Source organism: Leuciscus leuciscus (genome assembly GCF_965113295.1).
Source record: "Leuciscus leuciscus genome assembly, chromosome: 19".
NCBI lineage: Eukaryota > Metazoa > Chordata > Actinopteri > Cypriniformes > Leuciscidae > Leuciscus > Leuciscus leuciscus.
Window position 1 is genome coordinate 16,354,167 of NC_138743.1, and position 16,637 is coordinate 16,370,803.

General features: G+C 37.7%; 1 protein-coding gene across 4 annotated transcripts in view; it reads right to left on the reverse strand.

Annotated features, from left to right (window-relative positions):
* Positions 1-703: 703 nt before the first annotated feature.
* nrxn3b (neurexin 3b) overlaps positions 704-16,637 on the reverse strand; it is a 494,879-nt gene continuing 478,945 nt past the window's right edge. For all 4 annotated transcript variants that reach the window (XM_082148443.1, XM_082148442.1, XM_082148445.1 and 1 more), the window contains one exon: positions 704-3,876. In XM_082148443.1, coding sequence (XP_082004569.1) covers positions 2,924-3,876 — 953 coding nt within the window. In that variant the 3' untranslated portion in view covers positions 704-2,923. The remainder of the gene's footprint in view (positions 3,877-16,637) is intronic.

The window sequence follows — 16,637 nt, forward strand, 5'->3', positions numbered from 1 at the left end:
TATTTATCGCCCAAAAGAAGCATGTTTTAAACCAGACGTCAAGTTGCGCTGCTCTTGGTAGATTGTGTTGGTCATTATGGAAATAATCCGGCTGTGTCTGTGTTCTTTAATTTGCGTCAGTAGATCACGCACTGAACTTTCCTCTCCATCGGTGCTTTTGTGGAATTGCACTCTCACGCTAATTTGCCGTTTATTAAATCTGACCCTTAATATTCAACAGTATTATTGACTTGACTGCACTTACACTATTGGATGAGAACTGAACTGGATGATGAAATAACTTTTTCTGCAGAACTGCTTTATAGATTAAATAAAAAATAATAATAATTGGCGATCTTCACAACGAAACTGAATCAACACTGAACTGAACCCAGCTGAACTGAACACTATTTTCTTTTAGAGCTGCTGTACATCTGAAACGAACTGTTTGCATCATTGAATTATTTTCCTGTTTATCACTGTAAAGCTGCTTTTTATTTGTATCGGATATAGCGCTATATAAATAAAGGTGACTTGACTTGACTTTTGATAAAGTACAACATATTTAAGGTTTATTGAAAATTTTTCAAAGACAGACATACACATTCTCAACACTGCTGTGTCATTGGCAATGTTTTATGAGAGTTGGTGGTCACTGCTGAACTCTTTTGATGTGATTCCCATTTTCATGGTAACAACAATTGATTGGTAGATCTCTTCTCAGGATTTTGGGTAGGATATCTCTCCAGGAATTATATATATATATATATAAAAAACTTGGACTCAAATTGACATAATCTCTTAATTTCTGATGGCTCATGACAAGGCTGCTAAATATTTACTTTTAAACTCTACTCTTGTAGTTAAGTAATTTGCGATGTCATTAACCAGTGGTATGTCAGAAACTTGGGATAAGAAACAGAAAATGTCACACTAGCGTTGAAAACAATTGGGAACATTTTATTGCTGGACATAGCTGTCAAGAGTGAAAACAATAACTGATGAAATGAAAACAATAACACAAAATTAAAATGACTGCAGACAAATCTGTGTGCTGTGATGTGTTGAAAAAAAAAAAGAATAAATATACATGAGCAAAAAAGATGAGGAATTCCACTATTGCCGACACAAATGGTCATAATGCAACAAACCTACAGAACTCAACAGCGCAACATGGTGAAAATCATAAATACACAGAATGAGACACAGACAAAAAACAAATAATCATGGACTCCAGAAATGTGGTGGCAGTATGAATCCAATCCATCATCCACCTTTATTATGAGCTCTTGTAAGCTTGTTTAAATAAAAAACAAGATCAGTAGTAAAATAACCAGTAACATGAAGCATTGTTAATGTGGAGGGTGTTTTCAACCAGTTGATGTCTTCTCGCACATCTGACTCAGTAACACCATTGAGACAGAATAGCATCTTTCATAACACTATGCATATAGAGTGGGGTCCAAACGTCTGAGACCACAGAGTTAAAATGTGTCTGTTTTGCATCTGTTTTTGTCATAATAAAATACACAAGGAATTTGAGTAAAAAGTAGGAATTAGTCAAGAGTTTTTAATTGTCTTTGTTTTTGGTATGTCCCCCTTTTGATTTACCCCATAGCAGCCTGGACTCCACAAGTTTGACCAGCTGATCCATGTTATCCAGCGCAATTTGTGCACATCAATGGAAGCAATCAGATCCATTGTCAGATTTGGAGTTGGACAAATTAGCTTATTGATTAGCAACCTATTTCTTCTTCACTGTACATCACACCATTACTTTGTTACAGTACATGTACTTCTGCTCATTTCCAGGCTTATATAACGGTTTGAATGTTTTCCAGATTTTCAATGTGGGCTCAGACTTTTGGACTTTACTGTATGAGCTACAATAAACTAGATGTTTGTTCAGTTGGTACAGATAGAATATGAAAATTTCAAAATCAAATGTTATGTACAATAATGAGCTACAAAGTACCACATCTATGATGTAATAAAATATGTAAACATATTTATTGTTTGACACAGTTGACTGTGACAACATGAAATATACACTCATTCACATTGAATTCATCTTCTGCAAATCATATTTCAGCCCACCTTCAGACAACAGATTGCTTCGCTCACAGTTGCTCCATATTTGAGACGTGTGTAGCAAATGACTTAAGCAGTCAAAACTGAAAGGAGAATCACAAATTTAATGTAGAATGTCTTGTTTTCCATTTGTAATAGATGGATTTTTTTCAGTTGAATCTGTTTATACATGGCAGAGCTCAATCAGAATTTAAAAAAATATTAAAGCAAGTTAGTACTTGATGGACACTGGAAGAGAAAAGGATGAGAAATAAAAGCAGAAACAAAGGAAAAATGAGTATGCTAAAAAAAAAAGAGAAAAAAAAAAGTGTTTAATGGAACATTTCTTCTCCTGCTTGGGTTAGAAAAGTACTGTTTTATGGCAAATTTTCCCACTTTGCATCTTCAAAACAACATCCTCTAGATCTCCTCTTTGCAAAGATATCAGTACTACATCACACACATCACATGCATGCCCAAAATCATGACCATTACCCATGATCTGCGTTGATTTGTACAGGATTACAATGGACAAGGGTTGCTTTTTTTTTCTCCTTTTGTCTTTTTTTTTTTTACACCAAGTATTTTGTACCTTAGAAAGTCACTTGAGGGATAACAATGTAACAATGAGATATTTTACACTGGCATTGTCCCACAACCAGACAGAAAATAAGGTATCAAGGTCCCCAGAGTCCTATTTGCCTTCTCTCTATACGCTTACCGTACGCTTAAGTGTGCTTCAGATCACAGAGCTTGGAAATGGGTTCATTTTGACTCAATGAGTTTGAGTTTTTAAAGGACTTTTTTGTGTGTAAAATCACGGTTTCCTGTTCAAGTTTTTTTTTTCTATGTATTTTGTCATTTGGATTTCGTTTTATACATAGTATTCCTTGTCCTTGTCTTTGGGTCTCTTGTTGCTGGCACTCTTAGTGCTGGGCTGTTTGTCTTTCACTACCGTGCCGTTATTCTGTGCCGAATTGCTAATGTAGTTCCGTGTTTCATCTACCTGATAGGAGCCCTCGTCCCTGTTCCTGTATTTGTACATGGCATAGAGAAGGATGAGGATGCACAAGGCGGCAGCAGAGATGATCCCAACCACCATGCCCGTAGTGCTGCTGGACTCGCGTATTACCTCTGAGGCACCAGGGGGCACTCTCCTGATACCCGGCTCGGTGGGCAGGGCGCTGGGGATGGTACGCAACATGGGCTGCGTGATGTACGGCCCCTTCGGTTTGGTGCCGTCCATGTCCAAAGATGTGGGGAGTGGGAGCAGCACTATGTCCGGTTGGGGTTTGATCTCACGGTTGTTCATTTTCCCGGCGGGGATTTTAGGAGCGGCCTCGGGCATGACGGGGGACGAGCTCCTGAGGTCAGGCAGAGGGGGGATGGCCGTAGTCCTGCCCGCCTCAGAGGCCTTGCTAGGTTTAAAGTCCTTTACTTCCCACTTGGGTGCGAGAGCTTTGTAGCCACCTTCGTAAGTCGACGTGGTCAAGATCTTATCTGTTACCAGGGAGAAGGTGGTGTAAAAATCTTCATCGTCAGTAGGGGGGAGGCTAGAGTCGAAGGCCTCCCCAGAGCCAAACCCCGAAATCACCAAGCCATCACCATCATCATCATCACCATCATCATCATCACAATCATCGCTGCCTTGGTGCGACAAGCAAGGTACCCCCGCCTCGGTGGCAATTGACAGGGACTCTTTTGTGGTCTTAATAATGGTGAGGACAGGGTGAAGGGTCGGGGGAAGGGGGATGAAAGGGGCTCGAGTGGAAACAGGGGGAATGTCTATGGGATCCTCGACTAGAACGGGGATGACTAACTCCCCTCCTGGGAAGCAGAAAAAGAAGAAAGGAAATTAGTGTCCATTCAAGGTTGGGCTGCTTGCTAAACAGGCAACTGTACATGACCAATTAAAGCAAAGCAAGAATATTTGGAAAGGAATATGACAAAAAACACTCTTGGCCAAAACAAACCAAGAAAGAACAGAAAAAAAAAAGAACGGAAATGTGAAAATGCCAGGTACATTTATCAAAAGGCTTGTAGGGACATGCAGGGTCTTGAGCTTTCTTTTTGGCATATTTAACGGACCTCTACATAACACCTATTACTCACAATTACTGTGCCCCTGCCACTTGGAGCGTCCGAAACAAGTTAAACTAATGGACATAGTCTTTAATTTTGCTACATCTTGAGAAGTGTAGAGGTGAAAGTAAAAAACTGAGCTGATCTGACTGCTCACGTGAATTCATTTAGGAAAATTACGTGTAAGCATCATGTTGGATCAACAAACGTAAGACCAATGAAGAGCGTAATATATGGAACACTCCCAAAGAATACCATTATTGTATTGAGATTTCTAATTTTCTGAGCGGCTTATCAAGACTGTAGAGGAAATCACTTTATTACTTTTCTCTTTCAAGTCTGTCACACTTGAGATGAAAGCCAATTGCCTTTTGACAGTTCTTATGAAATTGCCACAATGGCACAAGTCGCAAGACAGTTCAACAACACCTGAATGTTTCGTCTCATATGTGAACACTTAATGTAATACTATAGGTTTGATTCACACGATTCACATTGAGGGTGATATTTTAATTGTTGAAAACATTACATACACACATTGGGCTTCATGCAATAAAAAAAAAAAAAAATTTAATTTAAGTTAAAACGTAAAACCATTCCTAAGTAAACTGACACATTCAGCTCACATGGTTAATGGATTTTTTAACAATTTACAATAAGGCCCAATGTTTTTACAAATAAAACCTGGTTGTTTTTCATGAAGACACGTTTTTCTATTGTACATTTCTTGAAGATTTTTTCCTTTTTTAATTGTTACAAGGGATACATCCAGATGTTGATTGAATCTGCTCAAACTTACGCCAAGGTGGCTTCGCTGATTACAAACATAGGGCACTATAAGGCAACACAGGTCTCAAACAACAGACCAAAAGAAACAAAAGGAAAGGAAAGAAAAATGAAAAGCAATGCAAACAACTGGTTAATGGTTAGAGCAAATAACTAGAAACATTCGCAAACCAAATGCACAGTCAAAAAGAGAGTAGTAAGCACATAAAAAATAAAATGATTCTAAAAAATAATAAGCCTATTAAACAATTCATCAAAAGGTGGAAGCATACTAACAGTTCTGTGACTTACATCAACAAATTGCCCGCATGATTTTGGCAGGAAGAAAAAAATTTACAAAAGAAAGTTGTGTAAGAATGCTTGGGAATAAGTATGGTTAATCTTTAAAAATTTAATTAGGCAATCAATTTATCCTCTAATTTTATATATAATATTTTTTCTTAGACAAGATGATACAGGGAGGCAACGACACATACATTCACACCATGACATGAAAAATAACTTCACCATTCTGCTCATTTGTTCTTTCTTTTGATAAATAAATCATTTTCTCTACAAAAGAAAACTGTACATTTTTTTTGATAATTTAGCTTGGAAGTATCTACAGATACAGTACATATTTTCTTTTTTTAACATGAATTCTTAAACAATAGAATGACTGTACATACTGTACTGTTGCTATAAGAGGAGAAAGGGAGGGTCGAAAGATAGATAGAGAGAGAGAGAGAGAGAGAGAGAGAGAGAGAGAGAGAGCAAGGGAGGGGCCTATGAACAGACTAGGTAGGAAATGACATAGATGGAAGTGAACGTGTACGTCAGTTGCCATGTCCATGTAAGGGCGGTACGAAGCGGTCGGGCGGCAATAGAGCTTTGGGCTGTAAGGAAGGGATTGGGATATACAAACAATGAGCATATACATGCCCATCTACCAGATCATATAGAACTCAAGACTGACACTCATACTGACCCTAAGCTGCAACTTCTGTCCCATGCAGTTTTAATGTCAGATTTAGATTTAAACAATTTAGGAGTCAGATTTACACTGGGAAAAATAATGACAACAATTTTAACTGATTTTGAATGTTGGGAGTAGATAGTGGTGAATAAAAGTTTGCATTTTTTTTCTTAATAAAAATGATCTGTATAAATAAATACTTGTATATAAAGCTATCAAAGATATCAAATTTTGATCAAGCTAATCAAGAAAAAAAACTAAAACTAAACAGGAATCAATATAGAACATATATAAATATACACATATAAATACATATATAAATATAGACAAACCAGACAATATACATGGTATACACATGTATACATGTATAAGCAATACAAATGAATAACTGAAAAAAATTCTCTCACACTATCAAGATTGAAATAATCAGAAAACACATAGTGAAGCCAAACAGAGGAGGGACACTGTACCGTCACCACCTTCACAACTAATAACACCATTATTAGTTTTCTTTTGTAAATCTATTGTTAGTAGTTTGACAGCACAAAGCAGGGGAGGGTGTATTTCAGGAAAAGTTTTTTTTTTTTTTTTTGATTTTCACTGCAAGGTGAAATCATGGTTTTTAACAAGTTGCATTTAGGGAAAGTAGAATCACAGCACTGCAAGCTTGGATCAGGAGGGCTGAGAACAGGGTTACAGGATATTGAGAAATCCATGGGCTAAAGGCTGTGGGATATCAACTTGAATCAACCAAACCTCAATCTCAATACAGAGATAAAGACCTCGTTGATCTTATGACCACTTGAACATAATGCTAATCCTGAATGCATTCGGCCAATTTAGAACAGAAATATTCCGTAGAAATCATTGCATTAACCAACAGCCGTTCGCTCAACATAAATGACAGTAAAGACTGGGAATTCCACAAAGTAGCATCCTTACAAGACAGAAAACATATCTGTGAGATGTCTCTAACAGATCCATCAAAAAAGAGTGCATTTAAATTTGTATGCATGTAGGACATGAGAGAGATTATTGTATTATGCAGTTAATCAGTATGGGGTTTTTCAGTGGTTGATACTGTTACTGATTATCTGGTGAGCAGAGCAATTTAATGACTCAAAACAAGTGGACGATTTTTACTAAACCTACAAAAACCTTGTATAAATTAGTTTAACAATTGAAACAAATTTAGCTTTTTTTATCACATTTCACTGATTCCCTAGTTCGTCCTGAGCTAAATGGGTGAAATTATTGGCTTCAGATGATTTGATCAAGATGAAGGCATCTACTAAAACCACAGGCACATAGACAGCGCCACAGAGGACCCTGACATGTCTCAGTAAATACTTTAATCGCACATTAGCTATGATCATTTTCACAGTGTTTTAATTCAGCTCAAACATTGTGTGCTTGTCTTAGGGGACTGTATTTGTTTTGCAGAGAGGAGATAGGAGGAAATGTTCTTTGGGCTAAGCTCCATTACATAGTAAACACTTCCACACTGCATTAAGCCTCCAGCTCAGCTAGATTGCAGCGTTCTCTGCATTTGCTTACAGGAGTTTATTCTTGTAAACAAATGTGAAGGGCCACCCTCTTTCTCAGCTGTTAATGCTCTCTAAAAATGTCTCCGGCACAAAAGTCCACGTTTAGAGGATGCGAAACGAAAGAAATTAACCATAACAGCTGACATTCACAGTAGTGGTCTCTCTCTTGCGGCACCAACCAAATCCAAGTGCCCTTGGTCCAGATATCCGTGCCTAAACTCCGTGACCATCTTGTTTTCGCTGAGTCGAGCCAAACAGCAATGGATGCCGCAGGTGTGTGGGGCTAAACCTGCCTGATCCCCTAAAAGAGGAGTATGTGTGAGCTGGCCCCTGTGGTTCAGTCAAATCCTTTTGTGTCAACCATGCATTGTGCCCAGTCTGCGACTATTGCGTTTTTCCTCTGATAACTCATCAGCAGTATGAGAACTGAAAACCCTGGGAAATGAGAAGGCCGCGTAACTGCTGAGGGGCTGTTTTTATAGATACAAAAACTGACCTTTATGTAGGGTTGGGTACCGAAACCCGGTTCCAATAGGGAACCGGTTCCGACGTAAACGGTAGTAACCAGACCGAATAAGAACGAAACTTTCGGTGCCTGATTTCGGTGCCTGACTTTTTTCACCGCCCCCTATAAAACATCTCGCGGCACGAATGATCCAATAACAAAACATCTCCAGTTAACCAGCAGAGCATTCATTTAGTTTGTTTGTTAAATAGGAGACAATCTAGCGCTGAACTGTGTTTTTTAAATGATCAAAGTGCTCGTTGCCGCTGCGATCAGTGGCGCTGGTTTTCTCTTGTGGCTCGCGCACACCGCACTTTCTTCACTCGGACGCGCGCTTCAATACTTTGCAGAGATCGATCTATTTATGAGGTGCCGTCTATATATGAGTATGTGCGCGGAGAGTTTGTGTGTGCGTGCTCGCGTCTCAGATGAGTGTGTGCGCGAGTTTGTGTGTGTGTGTGTGTGTGTGTGTGTGTGTGCTCGCGTCTCAGATGAGTAGGCCTATGTGCGCAGAGAGTTCCGCGCGTCTCGTGTGTGTAGAGTTTGCGTGTGTGTGCGTGAGCGACTTTAGATGTGACGTTGTGCATTTCATATAGTTTCATTACACTTGGTAATATTTTGAATGTAATTGCAATGTTTGAATTCTTTTGATTGTAATTTGTGTTGTTATTGCTTTGTGTAATTTTATGTTGTGAATATTTTAAAGAGGACCCCAGGAAGATTAGCTGCCATTAAATGGGCCGCTAATGGGGATTCTAATAAAACAATATAGTTGGAGCATTCAGCAGTATACATGTATGTGTGACTACTTAGTATATGTGTATGCAAGCGTTTTATGTGTGCGTGAATGAAGTTCGATTTAAGCCCTAGACGGCGCCTCATATCTATTCGTTCTGGTGAATTCACAAAATATAATGCACACACAAAGTGTCCCTGCTTGATATACAACCACTGATGAGCATAATCGGTAAAAAAACAAAAAAAAAAAACAAAAAAAAAACGAATGTGGATTAGAACCCAAAACCTCTGACACTCTTGACTAAAGTTCAAGTTCAGCTGCAGTGTTCCTCTTCGGGTAAGTCTAGTATTTTAATGGCAACTGCAAATCTTGCATATCAAGTATGAAGTATATCAAGTATATTTATATGAGGCTATACTATGTGTGTTAAATATTTCTGCTCAGTGTCAGATATTTCTCTGTTTTGTAAAAGTCTATAATATATAATATTTAATATAATATATATATATATATATATATATATATATATATATACATAATATATATAAATAATATGAGAAGACAAAATTTTGATCTTAACTTAAGTGTTTTTGGCTACATCAGTAGCCTTTTAAACGGCACAATTTTTAATTTAATCAGAAATCAGAAAATCTTTTTCGGTTTAAGAACCGTTTAAGCACCGGAACCGTTTGAAAAATACCGAGTAGGTACTGGTATCGGATAAAACCCAACCAATACCCAACCCTACCTTTATGACACTTCCTCATAGTATCAGATTGCACTGGAATTGGGCAAATGAGCCAGCGCTAAGCTCCGCCCTCCTTGGTTAAAGTTAATCCTGTATGAATTGAGATCTCAAACATGGCTATTTTTCAGTAAATTGTGCTCATAAATTGACAGTTATTTAATAATTATTTAATAAAGAGTTATTTAAAACTTTATCAGTGAATTCAACATTGTACTATGAGCTTTTTACTTTTACTTCATTAATCTGTAAATACATGAATGTTAACATTCAATTACTTAGGAGCAAAAAATTAAATAAAAAATAAATGCTGTGTTTTTTTTTTTCTGTCGTACTTTTAATAAATACTATAGGTACTATAAATACCCACAAGTCACGATTCATTATCACGATACTGAACTCATGATACAATATTATTGCGATACTCCAAGACATATGATAAAAGGTTTAAAAAATTGCTAAATTTGGTATTACATTGTGTGTGTAAATGAATAGGCTTGGACTTGGTGCTGGAAACCCAATGCACAGGACAATAGTGACACCAGAATAAAAATATTGATGATTCTTGATGATTGAAAATACAGAATTATTTTAGACGAATATGTTTGCACTCTGTCACTGTCTAGATATATTTAAAATGATGTAGGTAACATAAAACATTTGGCATTATCAGGACCCACAAATATTCCCCCATTGCATTATTATACATTATATTCAACATTATAGCAGTTTAATGTAGTACTGACACTAAAACTTGAATTTTTTCTCACACAGTAATTTTTATTCTGGTATCCTAAGCCAGAGGCATGCGACCACTGTCTGCTGCACAATGTGTTGTATGGCCATTAAGCTTTAAACAGTTAACCTTTAATTGAGACCTGCTTCAAAGTGATAGCCGGCCCAACGGGGCCTGACTACACCAAACTTCAGTGACCAGTGACCAAACTGCCATTGGTTCAGTGACCCATTCCTTAGGGTCCCATGCTCTCTGTGCACCTCTCCTCCTGACTGATGTCTTGCTTTGAAGACTGTTTTTCCATCTCAATAAACCGCGCCGATGACAGCACGATGAAACCTTAGGGACACTACAGACCCAGCATCAGTTTTACTTTAACCCTTTAAGACCGACGGGAGCGCCGGCGCTCCCGTTTGCGTGTGTCTGTTTAAGAGCCTATAGAAACTGAAACCAAATCGCTAGCTCAATAACTCTTTTTGCATACAAAACCAGAGATGTAACATGTTCAGATCAAGCCTCCAACATGCTCCTGTTGCGTTGTTTTCACCCTCTAATGAGTCTGTACAAATTGCGTAATATGCGTTTACAAAAAAAAACCACACAAAAATGCATTGCACGTCTTTGCACACATGTTCTGTAGATCTGCGATTGATAGTTACATCTTCCGATGCTCATTGACGTATCACGTTCTGTGCACTATGACCCCAAAGGTTGTCACATGTTGTGACGTCACACGCTGCGTCATTTGACCATGCGTTTGACTCCCATTTGCTGTACTGGTATGTTTCTTTCTTTTCGTTATTGTCTTTTTATCATTTATTTCTCCTTTACACACTCACAAATACACTTTTACAAATGCAAGCACATTCACACACACACACACACACGCGCGCGCACGTAACATAGTCTAAACGAAAGTACATGGACGCGGATGTTTTGGCAATACTAATTGCGTCCGATGAAGATGAACTCTCCGTCTGCTCATCGGCTCCAGATTCCGTTTCAAGGACGAAGCCGACTTTCTTGAAGGAATAGATCCGTCCCAGGAAGAAAGCCAGGTGTGCAGCCAAAGAAAGAAATGACGTGCAGTGCATTTTTGTGTTTTTTTTCTTTTTTTCTTTGTTTTTCTTTTGTTTTTGTAAACGCATATTACGCAATTTGTACAGACTCAAATGAGTGTATCTTAGAAACTAATTTATGTAAACAGTTCAAATAAATTCTGTATAGTTTTAAATTGTTTTATCAGGAAGAAAGCCAGGTATGCAGCCAAAGAAAGAAATGATGTGCAATGCATTTTTGTGTTTTTTGTTTGTTTGTTTGTTTTTCTTTTGTATTTGTAAACGCATATTACGCAATTTGTACAGACCTAAAAATGAGTGTATCTTAGAAACTAATTTATGTAAACAGTTCAAATCAATTCTGTATAGTTTAAAATCGTTTTATGCACGTTTTTCACATTGACAAGTTTGAGGTTGGCATTTATCAAATTTCTGTATTGAATAAAACATGTAGAAAAAAAATATGATTTTTTTTATTTTTATTTTTTATTGCACTTTTGAGATATTTATCTAGTTACTATTGATTTATTACAAATATAGCCTTCAAATTGGGAAAGTAAGGATTATTTTGATGTATGGCATATGAAAATGCTCAAAAGAATGACAGCACAGCATGTAAAAATACAAAGATATACTCTGGCAGAACTGTTCTATGGTAGGTCATAAAGGGTTAAAAGACTCTTCCTTCTTGAACTACACTACCCACCCCCAATGTCAGTTGTTTTGTGCATGAGTTTGAGTTTATTTTTAGTCTTTAGGCAAAGTTCACTCCTATAAACTAGTCATCAACATACAGTAGGCTCACTGGAAAAATGTGCCTCTACTCATTTTGACATTTGCATCACATAATCAGCTATATACTGTATATAAAGCTTTTCTGGCAAAGTATACTTGTTGGGTAGCCTAGAAATCTAGACGCACCCTAGCGGCAGCAAAATGTATTTTGCAGCCAGGGCAGTCTAGCAACTCTCCATAGACTTTCGAAGTGCAAAAACCTAAATTGGGTCAGGCCAATCACGTCGCTTGTAGAGTAGGCGGGGCGGGCTTAACATATGACGACAGAGTTGTGACGGTTACCTGGCTGCTACTTGAAAACAAAGAATGACGGCTGCTGGAGAACAATCTTTCGAATCGGCTTTGTCCGCGACTCTGGAGGTCTTGGAGTTAAGTTTTTCTTTGAGAAAAGAGCACTTAAGTCATTCTTTAAAAAAGGAAGATGTGTTCGTGGTTTTGCCGGCCAGATATGGCAAAAGTTGAATCTATCAACTAGCTCCGCTGTTGGGAAAACGCTCTGGTTGATTGAAGCGATGTCCTATTGCGTGCAGAGGGAATTTGAAAGACAGCCGTTTATCCCGCCCCTCGGAGTGAGCGTGTCTATGGTGAGTTGCCAGACTAAACATCTTGATGTAGGTCTTGCTTGCCAGGCTACTTGTTGGGTTGATCACCTAGTACAACATTGCACTTGCAATGCAGAGCACTTGAGTGCGAGTCCTGTGAAACACAAGTTACGATGGTTTCTTTAGTAAATGTGTTTGAACCTCACGTTTGCTTTTGTTAAAACTGTCGGGTAAGTTTAGGGTTTAGGGTCAGTTAGGTTTAGTGTCATTAACCTTGTAGCGCCACTCAGCGGACATTTAATTTTTCAAACTGCCACGATACGTACAACAACCAATGTACGTTTACAGTAATTTGTTTCGTATAGGGTTTTTTTTCTTTTTTTTTTCTTAACAACTTAGATGGCACAAAAATTTGCCACAGCACTTTCCAAAACATCCGCTTTTTCAACAATGGATTTTTTTTTTTTAAACATAAGGTATTTGGGGTAAAAGGCTGAAGGCACAATAATTAACATGATAACCAGCTTGCTGACTGTTCCATTTGTTGACAGGACATGGTTAGATTCAGATGGTAAATATCATATATTAAGTTGGGTCTTAGAGATACCCACCATATTTATAATGAAACCATCATATAAAAAAATTATGATATTAATCATATTATGTAATAAAATATTTATTGTTACTAAATTATTGATTTCTATACACTGTGTTTTTGTAAAAACACCCTGACAAGCCCCTAACCATTATACCTATTTTGAAAAACTGATAATTTATATCATCATGCCAAGCCTTGCCTATTTAGAAAATTAGAATCACCACAAGATTTTAGAGTTTCCCCCTGTAATTCAAATGTAACCCCTGTTCATTATATAATGTTTTATTTGCCCTTTTGTGGAATTCCCATCAGTTCAAAAGTGTTCAAGAGTTTCACAGAACACAGTGCAAAAATACAAGAAACGACATCAGCAGGACATCAGACAGATAGAACAGTCAAAGACAAAGACATCAGCACATAGACAGATGATAAGCACGTCAGCACAAACGGTCAGCCCGTTAGCAAACGCATATGGGTGGAGAAGCACACAAGATGGAGCCGATAACTTCCATGCAAGAGTCATGATGGATATCTCCCACTGGGGATAGGTTAGCTTGCAATCAATGCATGCCACAAACGCGACTGATCAGATCAGTAGCAACAAATAGAATAGAAAAACAGATATACTTTTGTGGCAATAAAATTCTTTTTATGCCATCTGCATTCAAACAGACATGTCTATGCAGAAAGGCACTGAAATAAAGATGAGATCAGGGATGGAGGGGTGGGGGGGTCATTCTTTCACACACAACTTTCTTGAGACAGAATGGGGTTGCCTGAACAAGGCAAAAATTATAAATAAAATATATGATGGCAAGAAAAGATTTTGTTGCCTTTTATTTCCTGTTGTATAGAATGTGGGTATGTTTAATTTTAAGCCAAATGGCACAAAACATAACAAAAATGAGGAAGATAATTATTACGTTTTTTTTTTTTTTTCAACCACCAAAATTCCATGCGGCACAAGATGAGATGAAACAAGAGGATCATCTTTAATCCTGGAAAATGGAAGGATGAGGACATCAACGAAAAAGCCCCCCAAAAGGGGGGAAAAAAAGAAAAAATGCTGGGAAATACGGCAAATTAACCAAAATCACATAAATGGGATGTCAAAGAGTGGAAACAGAAGGGATATGTTTTTCTACATGAAAAAAAGGTTTAACCAAAACAGAAACAGAACAGAAAAGTATCATGCAAACTGTCCACGAAATCTGAAGCGAAGGTCAGACTGATGATGTGAATTTCTGTGTCAACATGAAATCGTATGAGTGTGGTGGTTTGTGGCTAAGTGTACTCGCATCGAATGTCAGATGAGAAAAGATGAAAGTTAACACTGGAACCGTCCCTAAGCATACTTCCTGTTGCCACTGAATTTGAGAGGACTTGGGGCTGGTATTAGATTTGATGCAGTTAGGGAGAATTTATCTGAAGCGCTGCCATCAGGTTTAAAAACTTGCAGAGAGTAAATCTTTGTATAATGAGCAGAGTGACCTTGTAAGTTTGAGAGAAATAGGCTGTAAAATTAACAAACAAATAAATAGGGGCCATCTGTAAAGTCAAAGGTAATGACGGAACCATATGGATTCTAGCCTGCCAGGTAAACAGGTATGACACACTTTAAAAACGATGATAACAAAACATTGCTTTTGCTAGAAGTTGTTTTTATGACTGACCAGTGCAAGAACAAACAAACAAAACCTGTTTTAATTGGTGTATTTGGAATTGGGTAAAAAACAAAACAAAAAAAAAAACACTGGTCAAAGCAGGGCATATGCTTTGTATAATGCAGGGTGTAGTTCGAGGTAAATTTAAGGGGCCTTGATTAGTTTTTTCCGAAGGCATTTTGGAGCAATTAAAGGCCCTTCAGTTGAGGGTCACTGTGATTTTTCCAAGTAAGACATGTTCCTGGATCAACAAATGTGTTGATCCTGGAACAACATTCCTGTCCGAAAACTTGGTCCTAACCTTATCCCTACTCCTATTCAGAAACACGCTGTACTAGGTAAAATCACATTCACCTTCAGTTGAGAGGTACCAATACATGAATGTGAACGTGAGTTCACCAAGTACAGCATGTTCCTGGATCAGCATCTTTGTTAAAGGATTAGTTCACTTCAGAATTAAAATTTCCCGATAATTTACTCAGCCCCACGTCATCCAAGATGTTCATGTCTTTCTTTCTTCAGTTGAAAAGAAATTAAGGTTTTTGAGGAGAACATTCTCGATATAGAAAAAAGGGATTTTTCTCGATATAGTGGACTTCAACAGTTATCAACGGGTTGAAGGTCCAAATTGCAGTTTCAGTGCAGCTTCAAATGACTCTACAGGATCCCAATAAATATATAAATGTATTATTTTTTTATTTTTTTAATGAACGATCGTTTGGCTAGATAAGACCCTTATTTCCCTTTGAAGCTGCATTGAAACTGTAATTTGGACCTTTAACCCGTTGATAACTGTTGAAGTCCACTATGAAGAAAACTCCTGGAATGTCTTCCTCAAAAACCGTAAATTAAAAAAAGTAAATTATCAGGAAATTTTTATTCTGAAGTGAATTAATCCTGGAACAACACTGCAATCCAGTGAAGTTTAGGTTTACAACCAGGGTTATGTGCTTCTGCATCAGTGTTATTCACCTATCATTTCCCTCTGATTTTAGGGATAAGTTATAGGTAGGTTTAGGTTATGGATGGGGTTAGGGCAGGAATTCGGACAGGAATGTGGTTCCAGGATCAACAAAATATGTTGATCCAGGAACATTTCTTACTTGGCAAAATCATGGTGACCACAAGGCTGCAGGCAGACCACTGAACTTTCATTAACTAAATAACCCTAGCATCCATAATGGCCTTGTATGCACAAAAATCAACAGCAGGGTTTTGATGTACTGTAATGGCTGACGGCAGGAGTTTGATGAATCCCAAGTTCTTTCAAAACCGTACAAATTAATACGTCATACTCATACTGCGCAAAACATTTGTTTAACCTTGAGGAAACAGAAGCTAAATGTGGAGAAAGGTGAGCACAGAAATTCGAAGATATCTGTTCTCTATTAGATGTTTAAAGGCAAGCCTTCAATGTGAGGAAACAAAGGAACAAACAGGAAGGAGGAGTTGTTTCTGTTGCAGTTAGTCCGATACACATCAGAAATCTCTATGCTGAAAGCATTATTCTTTTTGATTTGTAAACATCTCAAAATGTATCATCTGTCAAAGACGCACACACACACACACACACACACACACACACTGCAAGAAATCCATTGTGTACAGGATTGATACATTTTGAAGCATCAGAGTGAACTACATGGAGTTTGATACTAATTTTGTACTTTTGGAATAAAGTTTGGCTCTCTATTGATTGCTGAGAGGACAAAATTAGTATAAACACAGAACCATGTTAGTGACGTCCGGCCCCATAATAAAGTGCAACTCTGAAACAGGCCAATGCTTACTGACTCTTTTAATTCCATTACAATATCATCTGCATGTGAACCGATT